This window comes from Leuresthes tenuis, unplaced genomic scaffold (assembly GCF_036924035.1).
Source record: "Leuresthes tenuis unplaced genomic scaffold, fLeuTen1.0.hap1 SCAF_20, whole genome shotgun sequence".
Classification (NCBI taxonomy): domain Eukaryota; kingdom Metazoa; phylum Chordata; class Actinopteri; order Atheriniformes; family Atherinopsidae; genus Leuresthes; species Leuresthes tenuis.
In genome coordinates this window covers 20,809,242-20,835,928 of record NW_027325374.1, presented here as the reverse complement: position 1 = coordinate 20,835,928, position 26,687 = coordinate 20,809,242, and the positions used below count along the sequence as shown (strand labels likewise).

General features: G+C 43.3%; 2 protein-coding genes across 5 annotated transcripts in view; one reads left to right on the top strand and one right to left on the bottom strand.

Moving 5' to 3' along the window:
- gas7b (growth arrest-specific 7b) overlaps window positions 1-3,763 on the top strand; it is a 60,076-nt gene extending 56,313 nt beyond the window's left edge. Inside the window, exons 13-14 of the mRNA XM_072373505.1 lie at window positions 51-149; window positions 1,264-3,763. Coding sequence (XP_072229606.1) covers window positions 51-149; window positions 1,264-1,377 — 213 coding nt within the window. The 3' untranslated portion in view covers window positions 1,378-3,763. The remainder of the gene's footprint in view (window positions 1-50; window positions 150-1,263) is intronic.
- A 1,650-nt stretch (window positions 3,764-5,413) lies between these two features.
- LOC140278002 (myosin heavy chain, skeletal muscle) overlaps window positions 5,414-26,687 on the bottom strand; it is a 62,358-nt gene continuing 41,084 nt past the window's right edge. For 3 of the 4 annotated variants that reach the window (XM_072372879.1, XM_072372877.1, XM_072372878.1), the window contains exons 7-23: window positions 18,531-18,587; window positions 14,470-14,556; window positions 14,085-14,330; window positions 13,855-13,972; window positions 12,872-12,999; window positions 12,573-12,769; window positions 12,324-12,456; window positions 12,024-12,240; window positions 11,175-11,311; window positions 10,935-11,038; window positions 9,247-9,439; window positions 8,955-9,158; window positions 8,749-8,874; window positions 8,492-8,662; window positions 7,236-7,436; window positions 7,003-7,149; window positions 5,414-6,328 (exon numbers count right to left, since the gene is read on the bottom strand). In XM_072372879.1, coding sequence (XP_072228980.1) covers window positions 6,176-6,328; window positions 7,003-7,149; window positions 7,236-7,436; window positions 8,492-8,662; window positions 8,749-8,874; window positions 8,955-9,158; window positions 9,247-9,439; window positions 10,935-11,038; window positions 11,175-11,311; window positions 12,024-12,240; window positions 12,324-12,456; window positions 12,573-12,769; window positions 12,872-12,999; window positions 13,855-13,972; window positions 14,085-14,330; window positions 14,470-14,556; window positions 18,531-18,587 — 2,619 coding nt within the window. In that variant the 3' untranslated portion in view covers window positions 5,414-6,175. Of the gene's footprint in view, window positions 6,329-7,002; window positions 7,150-7,235; window positions 7,437-8,491; window positions 8,663-8,748; window positions 8,875-8,954; window positions 9,159-9,246; window positions 9,440-10,934; window positions 11,039-11,174; window positions 11,312-12,023; window positions 12,241-12,323; window positions 12,457-12,572; window positions 12,770-12,871; window positions 13,000-13,854; window positions 13,973-14,084; window positions 14,331-14,469; window positions 14,557-18,530; window positions 18,588-22,320; window positions 22,523-26,687 lie in introns of those variants that run through there. The other variant, XM_072372880.1, reaches the window with a different exon arrangement.

Below are 26,687 nucleotides of genomic sequence, written 5' to 3'. Positions count from 1 at the left end.
AGGAGTGTCCCATTCACATTTCCAGCATAACTCACGACTGTCCTCGACAGGAGCTGGAGAGACTGGAGGTGGAGCGGGTGGAGATGATCCGACAGCATCTTTGCCAGTACACAACCCTTCGACATGAGACAGACATGTTCAACCAAAGTGTAAGTGCAACTTCAGAGAAAAGGGCTCTGTCTCATCAGCTCTATGGTGTGGCTGCTTTAAAGGTCCAGTGTGTCGGATGTTGTGACACCTGCCGTTATGAATGGCAACCAGCTGTATATCACCTCAAACTGCAGTAGCCACATAAGGCCCTCCTTTGTTTTGGCCCTTTTGGGCTACTGTAGGTTTATGGCATAAGCCTAAGCTGCACCGTCTTTATTTGTGGAGTGGTGAATGAATGTTGTTCTGCGTGAAACCTGCTGCCCTGGTGCTGCATCACTGTACTAACAACAGACAGCCAACTGAAGATTTGGGCCCTGTTTCGGTGTCACATAGTTGTCTTTTTATGACCCACTCGCTCTCAGGGGGACCCAGCAGCAGGTCCAAGATCTTTTTATTTGAATGGAAGATGTAAAATTAAATGCAGATTCTGTTGACTGCTGGGTTAGACTCCAGCCCCCCCTCAGTTGGATTAAGCGGGTATAGAAAATGGATGGATGGATGGATATTTATGTTAATTATATTCATGAGACAAAGAAATCAGGAGAAAATGGACTTGGTTCGAGACATATGGATTCTCAACAGCTCATTCTCTTACCAAAACAAAAGCTGAAGACACTGTCTGCCCCTTATATAATTTAGATGTCTGTAGACTTCAGTATATACCCATTAGTCTATTTATCATTCAGTCAGTTAATGAATCTAACTTTATTTATATAACAACTTCCATACAACTTTGTAGCTCTAAGTCCTTTATCTCTTACTGATAAACACAAAAGTGATCTAACTTTACACGTCAAAACCACTTTGTAGCTTGAAATACGCTATTTTGGTGATGCACAGAATTTTTTCTGGGAAGAAGTTGAACAGAGTTTGGACAGTGAGATAACACTGCCACCAAGTAATGAAACTGAAAATCACAGCACTGATATTTTGTCATTTCATTTACCACAGCGCTGTTAAACAAAGTGTCAGTGAAAGAGTGTAAATGACATCGACTCAACAGCAGAGGGAGCCAAAGAGCCACTTTCCAAAAGCTCTGAGCATTGTAAACGTGAGTCAGGTAGTCAAAGGGAGGATCTCTGTTGAACTGTCAGCTGCTAAATCTTCTTTCAGACCATGGAGCCAGTGGACCAGCTGCTGCAGTGTGTGGACCCCATCAGAGACAGAGAGCTGTGGGTGCGGGACAATAAGACTGGGGAAATCAGGCCAGTAGACGTAGAGATCTGACCTCGGAGGGGACGGATGAGCTCACACCCGGACACTGTGACCCAGGGGGCTCCGTGCCCGAGGACATGACTGGGGAGATGAGGTCTGTGTTGGGATCATCAATCCTCACACTCACTGATCCACGCGCGGGTCCTAACAGACCGAGGAAGAGCTCGCTGGCTCTGTGCGTCCTGACCGCTGCCTGCTGAGGATGATGTCAGTGTTTGGGGTTTTTTTGTGAGGACTCGGAGCGATGGAGATGACTGGTATAGTTTTGTTTCTAAACTGATGCTTGGTAGAGAAAAATGGGAACTGTGAGTGTGAATTCTTTATTAAAGGATACTCAGGTGAGGTGAGTGAAGTAGCACCAACGCTGAACATGTGTAAATGTTGAATAGCTTTATGTCATGCAGCAGTGTAATGTTAATGCTTAAGGCCTACAGTGATTTAACAGATGCTGCTAAGCAATATGCAGTTAGACCTAAGAGTGTTGCTATATCATCGTGTAGCAGAATAAGGATAAAGTACCTTATGTTTCTATCTATGTGCAGGGGTTGACTGTTTGCTAAGCCCCGCCCCCTTTAGCTACCGTTGCTATGGTTTTCTATGGTAGCAGGAGACGCTCACAAAGGATAAAAACTCAGCATACAATAGGCACAGTGACAGGTATACCACTGGAAAGAAGAAATTACTTTGGAAAACAAAGGTTCTTTAACATCTCGTCTTCACATAAGTGTGTGTTCATGTGTAAATCAACCGGAATTCCACTCATTCCTGCAGATAATCCCTGTAATCTCTGATAAATGTGTGAAACTCCGCCCTCCGTTTTTTTTCCCTCCGGAATTTGGCTCAAGTACATTGTAATTTTTTAAATCCAGTGGTCAGTTTCAAAGACAGATCCCATTTTGTGCCATTAACTTGGATAAAATACATACTGAAGTGGCTAGCTTGACAGTCAAAGAGATCACTACATTTTGCATTTAGCAGACATTGGTTCTGAAATAAGAGCCAGCCATGTAATGTACAGAGTGCACGGGTCATGAGTCTTTTAATGTATAGTCCATATATCAGACGGAATTACAGACCGAACACCAGGCTGAGGCTTTATTAAGAATTAAACAGACTAACCCATAAACTGCCAGCAGGACGATTTCTGCAACAGACTTTACCGAGGGCAGTTAGCTAACGAGCTAATGCTAGAAGTCAGACTTTTTTATATTTTCAGTTTGTTTTAAAGTAAGAAGCTGGTAAAAGTTTCACAAATATGAACACAATGGCTACGTGATTTTAAAAGAACCAGATTAAATCTATCAGGTTCCAAACATCATTTCCAATTGTTCATCTTGGTTGAACACAAATAAGGAAACAACATTGTCTGTTAACTGCAGACTAACTACACAATACAAGGATATACATTACTGTCTTTAAGATGTGTCAGTTCACAAATCTAATTCGACCCAGAGATGATTTATTTTAACAGAGAGAGCAGTAAAGAGCAGCTAACTTTGTGCTAACCACTAATACAGAAGCTATTCAGGCCCTGAGGTGATTATTGTTATTATCTAATATTATGCCCCGTGTCTTTGGAAATTACGCTGGTTTCTTTTCTGGCTAAGTCAAAGATGGCATTTTAAACATTGCTCACTCGTTTGTGCTCATGCGTTCGGTCCATGAATAAATCCCCATCCAAACTTCTTTTGAACATGGACTGTCGCTGTTTTAGAGCTCCGCGCAAGTTGAGAAATCCTATGTGAATTTTGTTCACCGCCACGGTAGCTTTGGTCGGAGTTTGGCAAACGGTCGGTTGCTGAGGTGTAAAAAATAAAGAACCCGGGAAAACGGCTTCACATAAATCACACAAACTCTCTGATTAATTCCCAGCTGTGTGATATAACTCCCAACAAGAATTCACAAAAATTCAGCAAGTTGCACTTTATACACAATGATTTAAAATGAATATATTGTAAGTTGCTGTCCACATAAAAAAAAGTGCTTTTTATGACCAATGAACCTGTTTTGGTTGTGTTCAGGGGTCCTGATGTAAATACAAGATGGTTTACTACAAAAGGAGGCAGTAAAGAATGTACAGTTAATAGTAGAATCTTCCAAAAAGATATGATTAGACATTTGGTGCTGTTAGTATTTGAAATATACAAATGTTTTATATAAGATAGGAACATCTCTTTCAAGATGCTACATTACAGGAAGTATCAGTCAAATGCTTCAGCTGGGTTTGGTGTCCGTGCTGCTGCCTGCAAAAGACAAACGCTGTGTAAAATGCTCTTTCACCATCACGCCCAGTATTACAGCTTAGAATTACTTTGCCACTAAAAGAGGACTATTGTGATGTTTTTTGTACGTTAACAACTAAAGGTTGACATTTTGCTTAATAAAATGAAAATGTGTATCTTGTGTCATAAAGTGTTGCCTCCGTGGTTTGTTTGTTTTTTTGCTCGTTTGTTTTCATCACTGCAGTGTGGTGAAAAGAAGAGAAAACACAAAGAAATTGGAAAGAAAGGCCTTTATTTTCTTAAAAAAAAAAAGAAGAAGAAAAAAAATATTTTCACATAACAAAGAACAAGTGAAGCAGCCCTTGTTATACATTCAGGCGCTTATGATGAAGCTGTAGACACTGAACAAAATAACAGGCTAATGGTACCTCAGTGACACTTGATATTTGGAGCCATTTGGAGCCATTTATAAGCTATTCGTTAATAAGGCATCAATAGTTTGTTTTCTATATATTGCTGGTTTGAGAAAACACAGCACTTCACCGTAGCATCAGCCCAGAGCAGCTCTCAGATGGTGTCAGAGCGAGGAAAGAGTGGCTGCATAGAATGTATCTTTGAAAAAAAGTTTGTGAAACTGGGTTTGCACTTACACTCACCTGCCAGTGTGCCAGCCAAGCCGCACAACTAAATAGTGTGTTCATGCCATGTGGGAGGCTTCTTATTCATCAGTATTTCATACGCTGTGGAGCACAGCAGTATGGCAGCGTTCGCAGGTGTGTAGAATATTCCGCCATAAATCCTGTTGGTGTCTTTTGGAATTTTCTTTTGTACAAAGTTTTCATGTCATGATCAAAGTCTTATCTGTAGCATCGACATGCTTAACATGAGCTAAAATCTACAGTGCAAACGTGTTTGTGACTCCAAGTGAACAAAACAGCAAGTCACATTAATACTAAACTGAGTGTCACGTTACCGTGCAAGCTGACCGATAAGGCTGCTGTACAATGGTGTCGTTTTGACCACAAAGCACAGGTACTCTAATCCCCAAGTCTTTCTGCCCGCCAAAGAGCTAAAAAAGGATTATTTTAAGATGCAGGTCTGTGTGAGGAGCAGAGCTGACTTCCATCACACAGACAGGAGAAGCAACAGTGAACTGTTAGTACTGCTGTGGGGGCTCCAGCATCAGCTTGACTTAATGTAACAAGCAAAGATAAAGCCGTTTGTTCACGTTGCTCAAAGTTGACTGTCCAGCAAATCTGCAGACTCACCCGCTAGCTTGCCACCAAAGTGAGGCGGTGGAGGCAGAGGCAGCCCATATATGAGAGGCAGAGTTGGCAGTTTAACATCATCCGACTACCTACTGTTCAGCAGAATCAGCTGCAGCATTGCCAAAAGCTCGTAAATGTGCCATCACCGACAAGAAAGCAATTTATGTGAAAGATTTGCGGCCCATCGGTGTTGTATCAGTACAGAGGTTTCAAGTGTACTAACTTTATCAATTGAAGATGATGTTAAATTTCCATATTTAACTGCTTTTTACTGCCTTAAATAAATGGTAAAACTCAGGTAATTACAATAAAACCAGCATGACATGTATCAGTGGCATATGGTTCTATATTTGCGAGCGTAATTATTTTAGCTACTGATAAACTTCCCAAACATCTGGCACACTTAATCACTTAGCCAGATGTTGTGTTTCATTGTAGACAACAGGTGACTGTACGTCTGGAGATGCTTTAAAATGTTCTGACAAAAAAGACCAGCCTGTTTTAGTTTAAAATTTCAGGAGTGTGTTTTACAGAAACAAGGCAATTCCAAGTGGGCAGCGCCACATGCTTGTGTTGACACTTGCCACGTGTGTTTTGATTAACCACATCTGGTCAGATCTCAGATACCCACTCTGAGTCACATCTGTGGCAGTTTTATTTATTTGTTTTTACAAACACTATTAGTGCTGTCCACTTGTGGTCCAGTCAGCCACAACACCAGGTGTGAACTGAGTAGTTATTTACGTTGTTTTTTCCTGACATGGCACCTGCCTTCTCTGTCCAAATGACATCACAAAAGCCTTGAAAGAGAGATCTGACTGGCCAAAACTAACAACTGAACAATCAATTGATCTGAAACAGTGATCATCTCATGGCATACAAGCATCCTGTGGGCTGAGCTTGGCATGATATGCATGTCTATGACGCAAGTATGTAAAAAATCTGCAAGGTTTTGGCCGTTTTCAAGAATCCGCTGATGAACTAATAACTGGTGTATAAAAGTTAGTGGAACAGTGCTCGTTAGGTGTGATTTTCAAAAACATTTTCCCATATTCAATCTGACTTCACATACCAATACGACAGTATGAATGCATAAAAAAGTGGGTGGAATATAGAAAGAATGTGTTATTAGAGCTTTCACACAGAAAGGAGATAGCACAATAGAATATACAATATACACAAACAGGTGAGGCACATTAAATGACCTGAATGCATTGTGATACTACTCGTCTAGGCTTTGTGATGTTTCAAACTTCAGACTGTAGCACACTTTACTTCAACTGAAGGCAGCGAGCTGCTGCAGCTGCGGAGGCCGCCCTCTTAATCAATCATGAGCTTCTGGAGGGAGTTGAGATAAGCTGGGATGAGGGAGCTGACTGACTCGTTGTCGTCGTTGAGGATCTTCTCTCCTCTGCCCTCCGAGCCCACGGAGCTGGGCGACCTGACCAGGCCTGGGTACGGAGTGCTGTAACCCTGGTGGGGCACACACACACGGTCATTATTTACAGACAGGGACAGTTATTCTGGTTCTTTCTAAATTTCATCATTTGTGGAATTCTTAAATGGGATTTTTGATGATTTGATATGACAAAATTAAGGGTGACTTATATGACTTTACTCAGTACTTAATGTGTTCTCGCTCATCAGGAATTGTTGGGATTCGGTTTATGTAAAGTGACTTAAGATGACTTCTTTACCCTATAAATAACTTTTTTGCATGCAGTAATAGCAATATATACTGTAATAACAGCATGTATACTGTTACATAGCAAATACTACAACAATACCATAGTACGCTTGCTCATGTATATTTACTGTTCGCTTCTACTGCCTCTTCTATATAGTGTTTAGATAGTGTTTTTTTATATGGTGTTTTATATGATGCTGCTCTGCTGCTGGAGCCTTGATTTCCCAGAGGGAACCTTCCAAAGGATCAGTAAAGTTCTATCTATCTGCCTTTTTTATTGTGAACCGGTGCTACATAAATAAAGTTTCTCAAGTGAATCATAGGCGGTTGACCCTACTGATCCCTTTTTCTGATGCAGACAGGAAGTCCAAAAGAAAAAAGGGAGACGCAGCACCTCCTCATTGCTGAAAGAAAAACGATCAGTTGGAGGAAGTTAATGATTGTAGAAGGGGAAACTTACAGATGAGTATCCTTTGCCGAAGCTGCCTCTGTTTTTGGTCCTGATCTTTGTGAGCGCCGACTCGGCGATGTCAGCCCGCTCCTCAGCATCATCCAGCTCATGGACGGTCTTCCTGTACTTTGCCAGGTTCATGTTGGCCTGTTCCTCCTGCAGAAACAACGAGTGATCAGTGAACAGACATGAAGCTAGATACAGCTGGTCAAACGGGTCCTGAGTCAGAGGACGTGACGTACCGCCTCCTCCACTTGTCTCTTGTAGGCCTTCATCTTGTTCTGCAGCCTCTCCACCAGCTCCTGCATCCGCTGCTGGTTCTTTTGGTCCTCCTCCGACTGGAACAGCAGCTCCTTCAGGCGACGCTCGTTCTTCCGCAGCGTCTTCACCGTCTCAGCGTGCCGCTTCTGCTCCGAGTCCAGCTCCATCTCCAGCTCCTTCACCTGCACGCAGAGAGCGTGTCAGCGGCCTCACACTCAACCAGTGTTTAATGAGGATGCACGCTTTCCAGAAGCAGAGCTACGACTGACAGGAAAGTACTCAACATATCCATCCATTCTTAAAAGAATAAACTGCACAGACATGGGTCTTCCTTGGATCAGTAATTCTCCACTTCCAAAAATTTCTTTCACTTTTCCAGTGGACTTTTTGAGGGAGATGGTGCTGTATGCCAGGATGTAGCATCAACAACGTAGCAAGCAGGCTAAAAGACAGTCAAACTGATGTCTAGGTTCTGACACATTTAAGAGAAAACGTGAGTCATAGTCAGTCATCGCAGGCATTGAAATGGTGAAAATCTGTTGATTGGACAGTCCATACGTTTTAACAATGTCTTTAACAAAATGACTACCAGGCTGACCATCTTCTATTAACATGCCTCTACCCATATATTATTAGCTTTGTTCTTTTGAGGTAATTCCATGTGCATATTTCAGAAAACTGGGCAGGTAATGGCCAAAATGAGCTTTTCCCATGCTGTTGGAAGTTTTCAACCACCCAAAAAGAAATGCATTTTCTTTCCTTGAATACTAGGGGGCATAGTTAGTATATCTGACAGAACTACATATTTAAAACATGCGTATGTGGAAATGAGGTGTAAGGTCTCTTTGCAGGATTCCTGCATACAAGAGACAGCCTCAGTTCAAGTGGGATCCTCTCCATATTCAACGTTTCATGATGTCGACTTCACGGAGTCCCTACGGGGGACAGCTGAGGAGGAGACAGCAGTTTGAACCGCTGCCATTGGCTGCAGTCCCCTCACCTTAAACCCAAGGGTTCCACAGAAGAAGATATGATAAGAAACCAGGGAAATACCGGCAGAAGTGAGTATCTCTGCAGGAAAACACACAGCCACACACTTCTAGTGGGTCATAAGATACGAGTGAGAGATGGAACTCTTAATGGGAAATTTATGTGTTACATCTTGGGGTTTATCAATCACAGAATATCCAGGTTTTCCAGGTCTTCTTCTGTCCACATGATCAAAAAGTCTTTTTACCTTCCCCTCCAGCTTCTGGATGATCTTCTTTCCTCCTTTCAGAGCCATCTGCTCAGCCTCTTCCAGCCGACTGCTCATATCTTTGATCTGGCCTTCCAGACCTTTCTTCACTCTCTCCAGGTGGAGAGTGTGCTCCTGCTCCAGACGCAGCTCTTCACCGACTCGTGCCAGCTGACAGAACAGAGCGTTTGATTCAAACGTGTGTGAACATGTTTTAACATTGTGTGGCAGTGTCATTCCTGCCGTGTGTGTTTTACCTCACAGCTGGCCTTCTTGGCCTTGTCTGTGCTGGCTCTCAGCTCTGCCTGCAGCTCCTCGTGTTCCTGCTGCAGAGTCTGGAGATCTACCTCCAGCTTCCTCCTCCCGCTCAGAGCAGACTGGAACTGAACACACAGGAACAAAGATTAAAATCTGCTGGTTGGATTAGAATCTTTAAAAAGGAAGCAGGAGCCCCGCGTGTCACCTGGTTGTTAAGGTCGCTGTACTTCTCGCTGGCCTCCTGCAGCTCCAACTCCAGGGCCTTTCGGACCCTCTCCGCACTCTCCAGGGTTGAGCGGGTCCCCTCGCCCTCACTGACCAACAGAACGCAGCGACGTTCCAGAGCTGCCTGCTCCTCCCTGTGCTCCTCGTGGCTCCTGACCTCCTCCTCCAGCTGAGCCTGCAGCTCCTGGACAGAATAGGACACTCACTCCATGAGCAATGTTGCAAAGCACTGCTGTAGGGATCCACATACTGTTCGGGTGCTCTGAGCAGACCTTAATCTGCTGCTGCATTTTCTTGCTGTTCTTGCCGAGCTCGGCGTTGCTCTTGGTGAGCAGGTCCACCTGCAGCTCCAGCTCGTTGATGTCAGCCTCCAGCTTCTTCTTCAGTTTCAGTCCCTCTGCTTTCCCTTTTACCTCCACATCCAGACTGGCCTGCACGGACTCTAACGCCCTCTGGTGGCTTTTTCTGAGAGAGGGAGAGGGCCAGGGAGGGAGGAGGTAAAAACACAGTGATTTGAGAGTACCTCTCACTACTGACAGTAATGTGGGGTCAGAAAGAAGAAACAGTTCCAGTCTTACCTCTAAATATTATGAACAGTGGAAGGATAGCATGAAAAGCAATTACAGTTAAAAAGTAAGTTATAAATCTGTTATAGATTTATAATTAGAGGTTCCACACCCTATTTATGAAGAGGGAGATGAGCCTTAAGGCAAATGTTGGCCATGAATTTCAGTCAGTGACTGAAAGAACAACATCAAAAATACCAAATACAAGCAGCTGAAGTAGTCTTTTTCCCTAATGGCTAACCAAAGAAGTTTGGAAAAGTGGAAGAAGGTCAGAGTATCTAAGTAGTAAGTTAAGATGTCCAAGACTTGCTGGAAGGATTATACATTCTGTATTTCTGTAGATCTTGTTTGAGCATCTCATCTCTTGCTGTGATCCCGAAATGGACGAATGAGTTGGAGGAACAGATATTGATCTACACTGAAATTGTCTAAATATCCCTTTAAGACCAGATTTAAAAGCATAGACAGAAAAAAAAAAAATGCATAGACAGCGTTGCCCAACCTGATGCTGAGTGACAGTGTCCATATGTCCATCCATCATCCTTAGCTAATCCAAGGTGGGGTCGGGAAACTCAGAAATTCCTCTCCCCTGCAACTCTCCAGCTGCTCCTGGGGTATCCTGAGACATTCCCAAGCCAGAAGGGATACACGATCCATCCAGCAAGTTCTTGGTATGCCACTGGGTGTCCTTTCATCTGAACATGTCCAGAAAAACTCCAAAGAGAGGCAACCAGGACGTATCCTAATTAGATACCCAAACCACCTCACCTGACTCCTTTAAACGCAGAGGGGTAGCAGTTCCACTTTGAGCTCCCTCAAGATGGCCGAGCTCCCCACCCTATCCCTAAGGCTGAGCCCAGCCAAACTCCGAAGGAAACTCATTTCGGCCACTTGTATCAGCCAATTTATTCTTTGTGTCACAATCCAACTCTCATGACCATAGGCGAGGGTTGGAATGAAGATGGACTGGTAAATTGAAAGCTTTGCCTTTCAGCTCAGCTCCCTCTTCACCACAACAGACCGGAGCACCGCCCCCATCACTGATGTTGAAGCCCCAACCCCTTTGTCCATCTCCTGCTCACACTTGTCATCACTAGTGGACAATATCCCAAGACACTTAAACTCCTCCACTTAAAGAAATGACCCATCTCCCACTCAGAGGGGAGCACTCCACTCTTTTTTCATCGTGTTGTGTCAGAGTCAAAGCTTGATCACTTTTCAAGTTTTTAACCTTGACACCAGTTATCTATTCCAGCGTCGGGTATAACTGCGTGTCCACAAGATCTATTATCTACTACAAGATCTAAATCTACTATAGGACTATGGGATAGTAGATTGTCCTGAAGATAAGCTAAATTAAGAGATACATGAAAGAAGAGTTGAAGCTGAGTTACCTTGCAGCTTCAATCTCTTCCTCCTTCTCTTGAAGTCTGCGCTCCAGGTCACCTTTAGCCTGAGACAACTCCAGCTGCAGCCTCAGCACCTTGGTCTCCTCAACCTGGAAAAACACAAGTAAAGAGGATATTAAAAGGAAAAGCAGTAAAAAAAAACAAAAACAAGACAAGGAAAATGTCTTAAGTGTCATAAAGCAGAATTGAATTCACAATGTTCATCGTTGAAGTGAAGCTATGTACCTCCAAAGCTGCCTCAGATTCCTCCAGTGAGGCCTGTAGCTCTTCTCTCTCCATCTCAATCTTCTTTTTTGCTTTCTGGAGTTCATGGACACTTTTACCTCCGTCTGACAGTTGGTCTGTAAGGTCGGCTATCTCCTCTGTGGGACAAAGAATGCCGCTAGCATGGTTACTGTTAGCTACTGTGCTATTATGAAAGTTTCATGAAAGAATGTTTAAAACATTTGCAAAATATGCTAATTCTTTTTAAAAGTAAATAACTATAATGCAAACTCTTAACAAAAAAAAGTAAATATTTGTCAGGTCATGAGGGACTGAGCTTGATATGTTTCCAGTTGTTGGCTACACAAAGCTAGCTATCTGTAGGCTAAGCAGAGCACCATAAAATGATATTAACTAAGCTATCATTTTATGCCACATAAATAACAGAATAGTGTAGTGGACTCTAATGACTAATGATATAATTCACCCTTTTGGGATGTTGGTGCACAATATTATTTGTTAGTTGTATGATGTAGTGGGCTGAGGGTTACTGTCCCTTTAAGGGACTGTGAAGAGAGCTGGTTGCTGGGGGTTAAAATGTGTGCAATCAGGAAAAAAGTCAAAGGCAACAAATATTTGAATTTTTGACAACCTCCACAACAGCTACATACTGAATCAAAATGGAGAGAAAACAGATGAACTGCTTCCCTTTCCTCTGATCTTGCTAACTGCTAACTATCCCGAGGAACCTGTAATAGAAGCCTCTACTACAACTATAGAGTCTGGCCCCAGGGTTTAATGGTATAACATTTGACAATGAAATGCTAAGTATAAAAGATGTAGCATCCCTCCACATGAGCACAGCCATACCCTGATAGGCCTTGTTCTCCCTGCGTAGAGCTTCCAGTTGCTCCAGTGACTCCTCGTGAGCCGTCTTGAGCTTGAATAGCTCACCGCCATGTTGCCTAATCTCCTTCTGGCAGCCCTCCACCTCAGCCACCAGTTCCTCACACTTCTGCTTCCAGTCTCCGAGCTGCTTCTCCAAAACCCGCTGCTTCTTATCTAGAGCCTGACCACAGCTGCTGGCCTGAAGCGAGTAACATGCTGTGACAACAGTGACAACGTTTATGGCACCCCAACTCAGATGTTCTAATGCTTCTCCCTCCCTACCTTCTCCAAGTCCATGCAGAGCTCCTCCACCTCTCCCTGCAGCCTCTGCTTGGTTTTTTCCAGTGAGGAGCATTTGGCCTGGGTGGCCTCCACAGACTCCTCTGCCTCCTGCAGCCTGGCTGCCAGCTTTTTCCTGACACACACACATACACACACACACATCAAAAGGATGTCATACTTTCCATAAACTTTTTTATGCACTGTATCACATCAAATGAGACACAGCCTTGCAGTATCAACGCTACGCACTTGGTCTCCTCCAGCTCATCTGCATGTTGGATGGCTTCTGACTCGTGTTTGGCCCTCCAGTGCGTCACCTCGCTGTTGAGCTTGGAAACAAGGCGCTGCATCTCCTGCTTGCTCTCCTGCTCCTCCTCCAGCTGCTCCCTCAGCACCTCACACTCCTGCCGCACCGAGCTCAGACTGCTGCTGATAGCTTGCTTCGACTGCACCACAGACACACAAAAGTGACAAAAGAAAATAAGACTATTTACTCTGGACGAGAAAAGCATCCGGATCACTTTCTGTTTTCTATTTGAAACACCAACCTTGACCTCCTCATCCAGCTGCTTCTTCAGCTCCTCCACTTGGGATTGGAGCAGAGTCTTGGAGCGGGTGAGCTGGCTCGCTCTGCTCTCTGCCTCCTCCATCTGTCGACTCACATCTGCGTTATCAGCTGACATGGCGGGGCACACAGGAGCACTGATTAATACTGTAGCACTGTGGCATTCAGCGGTACTGAAGCACCGACACACAAAAGCAAACATACAATACGATCACTGATCTGTTCCCAGAACAGATGTGGATTAGAACATGTACATAGATAAGTGGTAAGACTCATTTTCTTGTGAATTACTGTTATATTTTAGCATGTTCCATTGCTTCTGTAAAGAATGGATATATATAGTGTCCCAGCTTGGTCTTCTTGGAAAATGTTTGACAGAAATCTGTGGTGAAAAGATGTGATTGAGCTTCATTATGGAACATGCAGGAATAGGCTGCAGTAGAGGGATAAACTCCAGACTTAAAAGCCTAGTCATCTGAATAAGAGATTACACCCCCCCTCAATACAAATGTTTTATATAGCAGGACTTAACTGAAAACCAAAGCTGATAACGCTCCATGATTAAGCAGCGTGTAGAACCTACTTCAGCAGTTATAACTTAATACTTAAATAACTTAAAGTAATCGTTTTCTGTCACTTATAGTCGTGGAGGAATTTCGGTCCACTCTTCTTTACACTGTTGCTTCAGTTTGTTGAGGTTTGTGAACATTGTTTATCCACAGCTGTCTTTAAGATCCCGTCACATCATCAAAATATGCTTTTGAAACTGAGTTAATGTCAAATTTATCTTAAAAAAAAAAGGTTTTAGAGACTTGAACCGCTTCTAAATTCTCAGATTTAAAAGCACCTCTTTGGTCTTTAAAGCTGACAGTTTTCCAGTCATGTAAGACATCATCACATAGAGTAAGAAGTGCAATGAGAAAACAGCCTCATAGAGAAAAATACATACGAAGGACACATGAGCACCTGTGAGTCTGTTCTTGGCCACGCTGAGCTCAGTCAGCGTCCTCTGCAGCTCATCTCCTCTCCTGTTGGCCTCAATCAGCTGCTCCTCCAGTTTCTTCATCTGGCTTTCTGATGACATCTGCAGCACAACACATTCACAATGCCACATACATAAGTAGAAGCACACTCTCACAAGGCAGTAACTTAAGCTTGTAACATAACTGGCTTCTTAAAAACTCTAACTTTCTTACCTTAGCTTTCTGCAGGTTGTCCAGTGACGCGGCCAGGTCATCCACCTCCATCCTCAGGTTCTGCTTCTCTTTCTCCAGTTTGGCTCTGGTCCGCTGCAGAGCTTCATGCTGCTCACTCAGATCCGCCACGACTTCGCTGTGCCGCTTCCTCAAAGACGCCGCCAGCGCTTCAGACTGGACGGAGGACTCCTCCAGGTCTCGTCTGAGACGCTGGAGCTCAGCCTCTCGCTTCTTGTTCACCTCCATCTGTTCATCACACAGAGGATGTCTTGTAAAAGTGGGTAATGCTTATTGCACCTCAGGATTCTTCCACATTATGCTCTGGAAGCCTATCTAGTTGTGAGTTGAAAAGATATTTTCAGGAAAGTCCTCCACGGTTCAGTACCTGTGAAGCCGTCACCCCTCCTGCTTCCTCGAGCCGGTCTGTGAGATCATCCAGTTCTCTGGTGAGATCTGCTCTCTGCTTTTCCACCTGCCAAACACACCACAGTTAAACGGTGGCATAAGATTATAAGTACACAACTTATTACTTAATAAGTGGATGATCGGCTCTAAATCAGTGTAACATCATAGCGGGCCTTCATCAAGTTTGCCCCTAAAAGAGTCCCACCGGACAGGACAGGATATTTAACCTGCAGGGAAGCAGCATGATTGACAGCCCACAAAAGGAAACTCTCTTTCCTGAGGTCAAAGGTTAGTAGATTGGTATCCAGTCAGATCAATGCAGGGGGTAAGCTGCTGTCACACAGTCCAAATATTATCTTCGAGCTCCTGTTTCCCCTGGATGTTTGCCCATACTCTTTTAATTACTGCACATCCCACAGGGAGAAGCCATGTTGCTGTTACATCAGCTTTTTGATACGATGCTGGACTTTGATCCACAGATCACTACGCAGAAGATTTAGCAAACCAACTCATGTACGAGGTAATGTTGAGATATCAGGATGGTGATGGCATTAAAAGCTGAATGAATGACATTTTAGCCACACGGGGGCAGTGTAGCAAGCTGTGAACCCAACATGCCACAGAATGAACATGCTATGACCGACAGGCTGAACAGTTCCAGACATGGCACAACATCAGCATTTATTGGATCTGGTGTGTCTCCGGTCACCCAGTAAATAGAAGTCCAGCATTCATTTTTCTTTTTGCTCTCTTTTGTTCTCCACCAGCAACTGAAAAATGTGTTTATTTAGCGGGTAAATCTTCCATTATGTATAACAGCTACTGTGGTGAGTCCACAGTAAACGAGAAATCACACAGGTCTCACACTTCTTTGGAGAATTTTCCATTCTTTAAGTGATCCTTCAACTTGTGCTCAGTTTTGATGCCCCATTGTCCCATCATTCCCGTAAGCACATCTTAAGGTGTGCATCAGTATGGGTCACTAATATTTTTTTGAGAAATGCATGGACATTCCTGGAAAAGATGTCACCTTGGATCTCTGTAATTCTCTGCATTAATGCTGCCTTCACAGAAGCGTAAATGAGCTTTGCCGAGAGCTCTGATATGCCCCCATTCCATCACTGGCCTGGCTTTTTGGACTTGATAACCATTCCTGATAACAGTCGGGATGGTCCATTTTGTCCAAAATATTATCTGGAACACTGATCCATCCCAGATGCCTCTGGGATGTTGACGCCCCTCTTGACAAAGATCAGCATATGGCTTCTTTTTTGCACAGTAGAGTTTGACGTGGCATTTGTGAGTGTAACTCTGTATTGTTCATACTGTAAACAATGAAATTAAAGTCAAAGTGTATGGAAGAATCACTGCTTTTAAACAATAATACATCAAACGTAACAGCACATTACAACTTACATAAACAGAAATACAAAATATTTGCAAATACTGTGAAGAATAAATGAAAAATTAAAAGAAGCGGCTGAAAACAGCCTCTCTGTTGCACACGGAGAGAGTTTACAGCGCTGTAGTAAAAAGCACTTGTTATTTTTACAGTGTTTTACAGCTGGTTTAAAGAAAGCTGGAGGTGTTGAGACTAGTCTGCAAAAACTGGAGTCTTCGGCCTCCCCGATGGCAGCAATGAGCCACAGCCGTCTGCACACCTCAGGCAGAACCAGGGAAAACAGACGACTCTCACCGGGGGCCTCCTCATTCAACCCTCCCACTCCCCTCTCTCAACAACGCCTCCGGCTGAACCTCCAAAAAAGCTCCGTCCCACCTGCTCCATCGAGCCCCGCCCTCTGTGTCCACAGCCTGGTTCTGTGCGGAGGGTTAATGCCGAACACTCGGCTCACTCATCGCTCTCCTCCACACTGCTGACTGAGTCAACAGCTCCTCAGGATGAGCGCCCAGTCACACACTAACAGAAAGTAAGCGCTCCCCAAGAGTCCTGCTGCAGGAGATGGGAGATTCATCTCCTTTTGCACAAGACCATGACGGAGGAAGAGTGTGTCTCTGTGCATACATGCCAAGGTGTGTTTGCACAAGTGCTTTCTATTATTCATCCACCCCCTCAACACCCAGAATCTAATCTGTTAAAGATTAAATCCCATTACCTTACAATTTCAATAAAACAAAAGCTTAACTAAACACAATACAGTACTGTGCAAAAGAGTTGAGCCAATCCTCATTTATTTATATTTGTTTCTAAGGCACTATTGTTCCCTGTAATCCTAAAGTGGTCTTGAGGTCTGAGGATCTCTCTTTGGACACTGCTTGTTCTTTTCAGCTCACCTTCAGACCAGTCCTTGTACCTACCTTTGAGAGGAATGTGTTTTTTAAATTTTATTTGTTAAGCCACCGACACTGACCTGAGTCATTCAAACATGATGCTAAAAGGCACATAACTGAAGGGATGAACCATCGATACGTACGTGATAACTAGTAAAAACTAATAACTAATAAAAAATGGATGAAACTGGACAAGTGGAGGTCAAAAGAGGAAGTGTCAGGCCTATAAAACTATCTACAGCAGATGAACAGGATCTGAAAGTGATGTCCTTAAGAAAGTTAAGTTAAGATGTCCTGGAAAAGTCCAGCGAAGACCTGACACCCCACTACTTACAGAAATGACAGAAAGCTTGTCTCAGAGGGTTCAGGCTGTGTTGATGAATAAAGGTGCTCGTAGCAGATATTGACTTCAAGTTTGTTTTTAAAAAAAAACAGTTTGTGCCTTTTACTGTATCCTTTCCTATGTTTGCACATGTTTTAATAAATCCCTCTGTCTATTTCCTGCTCACTGGAAATATTTTAAAAAAATGAGAGGTGACTCAAGAATTTTTTTCTGTAATATAAATATACATATCCATACAGTAACAGTCAAAGGTACGGAAAGTCCTACTCATTTCAAATGATTTGACAGGTGTACAAACTTCACTGGTGCTATATGGATGTAGATCACAAGCTGGTTGAGTGCCATAGAAAAAATGTTTGTGCGTCTGGCTGGCATTCCAGCTGGGAGAGGATCCAATGGAAAACAGTGCTGTCTGTCACCGTCTATCTAATGATGCTATCTCTCTGAGTGTGACCTGAGGAGCTGAGCCTAACAATGGCAAGCCTGTCTGCAGCGGAGGTATGTTGTGTTTGAGCTGCTCTGAAGACGGAGGCTGCGGAACAGATAAACCTGCAAGTCTCTGCCTGCCTCACACGCCGCTCTGCGGCTCTGCAGGCTGGAGGGGTCCCAGCTAGCATCATTAAGAATACCACCCAGAATGGAGAGAAGTGTGCAAAACACGCCCTCGGGCCTGCTGTCACTCTATTCAACACTCAGGGTGAAATATGTACCTCTGCATTTCTGCCTTAACCTACTGTAACATGGAAACTGCTGTGATGTCTTAAGAGGGGAAGGCTTAAGTACAAACAAGCTTTAAGAGAGGCTTGTTTGAACCAACAAGCACTTGAAAGTGCCCATCTCAGTAGATTAGCTTTATTTGAACCAGACATTCTGTTTTGAAAAAAAAAAGCTTCTGTCAGAGGACATCTTGGACACTTTGTTGTGGTGAAACAGAAAAAAAAACCACCTCTGGAGACAGGGCACGGGGACAACAAAAAGACAGAGGGTGCACTGATATGTGTGTGTAACGGATAGAGGGAGAGATCAGGAAAAATAAGGAACAAGAAAGAGTAAAACCTGTGCACCTCCTGGGGTTGCCCTGTATGTTAATCAGAAACACAAGGGCTGTCCCGCCCCAGTTTATTATCACAGGTGCAGATAGTTTGGGATGACCGGAGGCGCAGTACCGGCACACACACCCCTACGGCTGCCAACACATCCGCAACCCTGCTTTTCTTTTCATTTCTTCTCTCTTTAAGTTTCTCCCCAGTCCACAAACTGTTGTCAACACCAAAGCAGGGAATGAGCCCAGAGCTGCTTGGCTTATCTGCCCTGCAGCCTGACAGATATAAAGCTCATCTGCTCTTTGTTGCATATGGGGGGAAAGAAGATGTGGCACACTCTCTTACATTTGGATACTGATACTGTACCTTTGCTCGCATGGCCCGCTCTGCTTCCAGCTCCTCCTCCAGCTCCTCAATTCGGGCCTATGGGCAGAGATGGAAATGGATTTAAATGAACAGTGCACTAAACTGTAAACTCCGACATGAATATTATGCTCTGCTTTCACAGCGACTGTATCATTACGACTGCGAACAAATGTGGCGACACCTCCGCAGGCTGTTTGCTAGTTCAGGGCAGCACTTATGTGTGGTTCGAGCTGTCTCACACACTTCGCTTTCTCTGGGGAGTCAGCTCGCCTCAGGCTATTTCCTCAGGTAGCAATTTAGAGAAAGAATGTCCTGCAGCGACAGTCATTATCTGAAGTCTGACCCATGTCTGGGTGCGCTGTGTCCGGTCACACAGACCAAAAAGCATCGGTGCCATTTTCATGGCATTCAAGGAATTTGTGTTGCGTTTCCTACATTTTTCTTGGCTTTTTTGGGCCTTTGCAGGAAGTCAGCGATGCATACAAGTGAGATGGCTCAAATTGCTCTAAAAGGGACTCACAGAACAGTAAAATCGCAGTCTGGACAACAAGAAAACAACAAAAAAAACAATGATGTCACACGTCCTTGTTTTGCCACTCAGACCTTTTTCACTTTTTTTACACCTGGTGTCAAATTTCTTGCTCATTCGTGATGCTGCACTTTCCTACCAGCATCAAAGATTGGTGCAGTCGGTGACAGCACCAGTGTGTGTATCAGAGACGCTGTGATAACATGGCAGTATTCATCACCCTGGGAGGGAGCAGGGGGTGATATTCTGCCGTCTGTGTTTTCAGAGTGGTGCTGTTGTCAGGTCAGAGAGCGTCTTATCTCTTTTCTGCAGCAGCTGTTTTGAGTCCAGTTCGACCTCATTTTGCACGCAACAGTTTAATTATACTTCTTTTGTTAATATGATACAGACAGGGTGAGTGGAAGAACTATACAACAAAACACAAAATGCATGCACTCATTCATTTATGTGAATGGAAATATAAGAACAAAAAAAATCTGATATACTCTGCACACATTCTGGATCAAAACATTCTGTTGTAATTTTAAGGTATTTAAAACACTTGCTTCCTGCTTAAAATGAAGTTTTCCACCATGTTAACATGGCCATAATTTGTTTTGATGACATATAATGAGAAAAGTAAGCCATCCATTCTAAGGCTGAGGATTTCTGCTTTGAACACCACTTCAAGTTAAGGTCACGCAGCCTATATGTTCCACGCAGAACACTGGTGGAACGGATCCTGGTGGAACGGATCCTGGTGGAACGGATCCTGGTGGAACGGATCCAGGCTACTTGCTGCATGGAGCTGTACAGTTCATATGTTTGCGCTGTGAGAAGCTGATGATATGAAAACGTTAGCGTGCTACAGAAGGTCGTAGCACAAGCTAGGTGGAGAAGCTGCATAGTGTCTTTTGCTCTTGTTTGGAAGATCTGAGTTCTGTTTATGACTGTGATGGCATGAAATCAGATTCTGTGAAACATTGGGAGACATTGCAGTGTCCCATCAAACAGAAGACACACGTCTGCAGTCTTCATTCTGTGCACGAACATGAACAAAGCAAATCTGACCAAAGTACCACTGGGTTTAGCCACTTCACTAATCATAAAGATTGATGTTGTTCCAACCATTTATCCAGGAGATTGAAAAGGAGGAGTTTGAGCAAGCACAACATTCAACCAACCAATTAATCTATAATGCTCCGCTCAGCTGCAGCTTAGCTCTCACTGTCTCACTCAGCACAGTTTCATGGACAGCTGAGTTGAGCTATCATTACAGCTCCAGTTGGCCATCATCCTTGTGACAGTTTACATGTACAAGAGTGGAATCAAGTTATTGACTGAAGTATGTCTGTCATCACAATGCTATGGACTGTGTGAGGAAACATTCAAGACATCCTGCTGCTTCTGACTCTCTCTGTGGGAGAACATCGTACTCGTAGGTACAGCTGGATTCACCACACAGTTACTTGAATGGTCATTTTGTCAGAAGATGTTGCAGTTATAAAATCAGGACTTTATTAGAGCAGAGCGACAGTCTGGAAATTGTTTAAGCAACCATGGGTTGACACAAAGTCTTAATGGGCTGGATTTCAATCAGAATGTCTAACGTGAAAAAAACAGAGAGAGACAGCAGCTTTTTAAGGAAAACTTATTTTACAAAAATATGGAAAGAGATGGAAATTTGGAGCACGTGCGGAGCACCGAGGCTCATTTAAGTCTAGTTGAGCATATACATGCATGTGTGATTTGAACCACATAATTAAGATGTGGTTTAAGAAGCTTGATTTGGTATGATTTTGGTCGGACTAACATGTTTACATGCACTGTTAAAAGTCCAGACTAGCACAATTATTCCGTTTTTTTCTCGGGTCATGTAAATGTGCTTACTGAGTTTCTACTCTTGGCACAGAGTGCTCCGCTCTGCTGAAAATAAAGCGAGTACAAGCGGGTGCTGCTGTGAAAAGCACAAGATTCTTGCATTCAAAGAGTGAGAGACAACTGCTCTGATCTTTACTTTATTACTGTTTGGTCTTCACAGTAAGAGAGCAGCAGAGCTCATTTTGCAAAGTTGGGGAGACTCTGCAGATCTGCAGTCTGCATTAGCATATTCAAAGAGTTTTTTTTTCATTGTAAAAATGTCAAAATATACCATTTTCAGGAAGACAGATGAGTTTTTAGTTGATTAAAAACTGCTGGAGCGGGACATCAGTCATTAAACGTTTGATCAATGCAACAGAGTTATTTTGACACTGAGTATACATTTAAAGTTTATACATCTAAATGGCCTATTTTTGCTTAAGATTACATTATAGAACGTTTCCATGCAGCTTCTTGACAGTTGCTGAATGTTTGTATAAACTTTTAGCAAGTAAAAAAAGAGAAAAATAATTAATTTTCTTGTTTAAACTCATTGCTTTTAGTTGCCACACTGGTGTTATCAGTCAGAGGCGGAAACAACTTTACATTAGGGAAAACATTATTCGTATGTATTAAAAGCCTTGTGATTAATATAATATGCAATCTACGACAGTGACCGAGTAGTTTACAATTTAAGACTGTACACGTTCATTTAAGCCACAAGCTGTTTTTTCATTATCCAGCTCAAATTAGCTCCACACAGGCAACATCATAATGCTCCTTTCTAATACACTGACACTATCATATAGTGTACAGTGTACTGGAATAACTGGGATCATTGTACGTTTAACACACTTAAGTCACATTTCAACACAAATAATGGACTTTAATTTGCTCTTTGTTTCACTACTGCTGACAATCTTCCTCTAACTATATGTGCACACCTGAAGCATACTCCGATGTGCTCCGATTATTTTACTGGATTCTCATCAATCAGAGCGCTCTAACATCAATGAATCACCACCCGCAGAGCATTTCTGTTCTACTAATCTCCTGCCAAAGCCGCATTTTGCACCGCTGATAAAAATTTATTGCTCGCTTCCCATCCCGGCTGCAGCTTACCAAGTCGTGTCATGTTCTGCGCTATCTTGAGCTTTTATCTGCGGCTCAGTGTCAGGAAGTTGTGTCTGACATGGCGCGTAGCCCAGGGCCGCGCGCAGCAGCGACACCTCCACCTCACTGATGTGGTGGAAGCCGCTAGCCGGCAACACACCAGACAAAGCTCCCCCAAAACAAACTGTCACACACCTTACACTGCGCCAAAGTAAACCTGCTTTTTTTTTTTTTTAAAAAGTAAACTTAATGATAAATCGACATACTTCCTTTCAAAATATTTGACTCAAACACAGAAATAAAACTCACATGCCAGCAGAGCGCCTCTGCAGAGAGAACAGCCATGGTGAGGCAGCAGCAGCCCGACTGACTGAATGACTGACTGACTGACTGTCCCTAACACACACACACTCACACACACACAGCTCCACTGTTGATCCCCTCCGGCATGTTACTGTCCACACCCCCTTATGAACGCAAAGCCTCTCTCTGTCTCTCTGACAGTTCCTCTCTCACATGTCTGTTTCTCGTTAAATTCCTGCTGTCCGCAGCCTGGAACCAGCCTCAGAATAAATATTGTGGCCCTGATACACACCGTATCAGGCTCCCACACCGTCATCCCAACTTAGAGCTACTCTTGGAGTAACATGGAGGAAATAACAGAATTAAGCCAGCACTGCTGAGAATGGTTGCAAGGTTTGATCTCCATAATTGCATGTGCTTAGGATTTTCCTTTTTTCCGCTTTGCTCTGAAACCCTAATAATTGTCCATAAATTGCAATCAGATGTGGCCTCGGAGCTGATGTCTCCTTGCTCGTGTCAGAGGGGAGGTTCGGCAGCGTGGGCTGTTATATCCTGTGAGATCCCCCAAGCACAACAATTTGAAGCCCTACCCCTGCACCAGAGACGCATTTCAGACCCCCTACTGATGCCGTCCACACACATGTGCACACACACTTCTCTGTTTGGACCCGTGGGACAAACACGGTTGAATGACATACATATTCAAGCACAATCCTGGCATGTTTTCAAAAACTGAACACACAGGAAAACAGGAAATACACAATAGCAACAATAGACATGTGCTGCTCTCTATTGAAGACGTTCTATTGAAGTCTTCTCTAGAAGACAAATACAATGTGATGACACATTTTCTTAAGAAATTTCAGCTGCTGATACTTTATGTGATAGATCACTTCTTAAAGAACCTCAAACACTGTGGACTGTGAGGAGCAGAATCCTATGTTGAACACACAGACGTGTGAGTTATCAGTTCACTTTGTATTCTGTAGTTTCTATGACAGGTTAAAAAGATCCCCGGCCTCAAAATTCAAAGAGAAAATCATGAAATCTACATGGATGTGTTTTTTATGTATAACTTAGAGGAGACAGTGAGACCATGAAAGTAGTTTAAACCAAAAGATTCAGAACATTTTCCAAGGTCAAAGTTTTGAGTGTGACATCACCACATTCAGACCTCATAAGAAATCCCAAAATGCAACTTCTGTCAGTAAAAGTCCAGCTTCCAGTGCCATGTCTAAACTTTGAGTGATGTTTCAACTGTAAAGTTGAGCAATGAGGCTCCAGAAAGGGGGGTGACTTTTCTCATTTGTCAGCACACTTCTGTTGTTCTCTGAGGGGACATTTTTCATAGTTTTCTGAGAATGACATAAACCACCACTCCCGATCAAAACACATGTTTTGTAGTATTTTGGATGTATGTGCTGTCCCAAAGTTGTGGGACAAATGATGAGCTCAGTGCTCTTTCGTTGGCACCCTGAATAACACTATTGTCAGCTTGGAGTGAAATCAATCCACTGAAGAGGATTCTGTTCGCAGCACAAGTGCAATCTTCCAGCGAGCTGCTTAGAATTACTTGGATGCAGACGAAGCTGTGTTGAAATGCAATATGTCACTCGTATTGGTTTAAAAAAACACAAATCTATCCTGGCTACTTGCTCCAAAGGTTCTGAGCAAACCTCATGTTATTGGAGATTGGATATTGGACTTTTCCAATGAAATGACAAAATGGACTAGTGCAGAATGTACCGGAGGGTTTCAGAACTGTCCTGGGAACCATCAGGCTTTTAAGATGTCTCCAAAGTCAAACTCATTAAGTGACAGCTGTGAGTACATCCAATGGTTCCCAGCTAAGAGTCCTATTTCCTATGGAAGTGTTGTAAAAAAGGTCAGGAAGAGAGTACATTTAACATTGAATGAAAACTAGCAGAGAGGGAGAGTAACATGTAGGAAAAGGGCTGTTTTGGGCTGAACTGGATTACCTCTTGGTTGAATTGGGTGGCATCTAATTAGACTTTAACTGAAATGTGTTACTCTGTACTCTTTTATTTGAATAAATAAACTGAACTGAACTGAATTATCTGGAGACATCAGGTGACAGACTACCAAAAAACCTTTGATGTGCAAATGTTATTGCTCTTATATCATAATCATTTTTCCCAAAGTTATGAAATAACACCTTTTTGCTGATGCATTGCTGTTTCATAGCATGAAAACACAACAGAAATAATTACACCACATAACTTTCCGTCAAACCACAAACTGGCATTTCTCTGTTCGTCTTTCCTCATGATCGACACATTCTACTCTGTATAACAGCTTTTGTATTGTTTTTTGGATACTTTCTGAGAGCAACAGAAACTGCTTACAATTTTTGCAGAGTCCATGTTTAGAATGTACAGATCAGAACAAAAGACATGTTGGCTTCCTGCCTCAGGACGTTCAAAGTCAGAGAATTTGAGTTCTTGCTAACAAAATTACTACTTTGCCGTCAAGCTTAAAACAAATGGCTGAACTTTTAACGACCCTACATGTCACTGGGCCATTGAGTCTTCATAATGTCGTATGTCATGTCTCCATAAATGAGCAAAAGACTTCATCAGGGAATCTGCTGATCATATAGATTCCACAGGGTAACAGCGATGCTGTTTCTGGGAAGAAAGCAAATTACATTCACCTCCATTTTATAGCATTCGTCTTAAAACCTGAGACTAAGACTGCATGGCCAGACTTAAAGGAGAAAACACGAAGAGCATTGTTGGATATGAACTTTGTCTATGTGTGGCACAACCTGAGGACTTCCACCAAAGCATCTGCCGCAGGGCCAGGATGAGCTTTATCTCCTCAGATTGTGATCACCCCTTCCAACGCTGTGACTCGGGGTAACTGCTTTATGACCATCTAATAAAACCACTAAAGAGCATGAGTCCGCTGTAAGGAATCAGCATTGCTGGCCTGTGCTCCCCTTTAAGCCAACTGCTTTGAATTATGGCACACCAGAGGGGGAGAGGCGGTTTCACCATTCATGGCAGACAAAGCTGCCTCTTTGAGTCCCGTTGAGTATGTGGACGCATACGTGCAACTTTACGTCAGCAACCAGACGTCAGTGGGCGACAGACAGCTGGCCTGCCCGTCCACCTGCATCTTTATCAGTAGGAGGAGCAGACGCACACACACACATAATAGCCTTATTGTGAGATAGGGAGAATTCCGAGCTACAGTATATGTGAAAACATGTCCGCCATCAAAGACACACGGATCGCCTTTCACTCCTGCGACTGGACACAAAGGCGCTCTTTGTTCCTGTCCTGACAAACCTCAAGAGGAAGCCTTCGGGAGCAAGGAGGCACCACCTGAGCCCAGAAAGCACCATCTCCCAGCATCCCCCATCTCTCTGAACAGCCTCGGAACTCAAACAAAATACATTATCTGCAACATGCTCCAGTGACAGAGATAAAAGCTCTCAGACCTGCTTGATTATATCTGGATGGCACAGTAAAATGCAAAGGAAAAGCCACAGTATAAACTTCACACAGGGCCACAGCAAACAACAAGTAGTATAATCCAAACAAAAGAATCTGCTCTGATCCTAATGAAGGAATGATTATATGTTACAAAAAAAGCCGTTGAGAGCCAGAGTCCTACAGATGGTGATTTAAATGGCAGCATCTCTGCTGGTAGAGCAGGCAGCCATCGCTGTGGTAGGTTTCCACTTTACTCAGCAGTTAATAATCAGGGTGACCTCTACTTTTTCCTCAGCTTTATTGCTATTTGAGCTTCAGTGAGGTGGCACTGTTTGCGCCACTGTAAAGGCCACAGCAGCTCTAGTCAGTGAGTTCATAACTGTGGTTCTACTGCAGGTTATACTTAGTGAGCTTAGACTTATCTCCTTCTTTACAAAAAACCAATAGATCTTAGATGTCTTCTTGCTCTAGTATAAACCGTTTGCTTGCTTCGCTAACTCACAAACTACTTACAACAGAAACTCAAAGTTTTTTCAGATGGGATGCAACGCTCACTAACGCCCACCAACATCTGGCTTTTGTCTTTGGTGGGAAAGGTTACAAATGGTATTCAGTCCCTGGTAAAATGAAAGTGGAGTCCTGTTTATCATTCAGCTCCATTAATCAGCAGGGATGGAAACATGACACAGGTTAGTGACAAAAATAGCTAAAGTGGAGGCAATGAAGGCTTGTTGTTTCTATTGCTAACTCAGCCACAAGTCTCTATTCAAGATGTGACAAAACATCATTTGAATCTGTGTTGAGTTTGTGGAGGCCAGTGCTGTCACTGAGAAAATGTACAGCAGTGATGGTGGATGGCTCGACAGTGCACCATGCAATGCAAAAAAAGGGAGTAAATAAAGATTTGTGTTA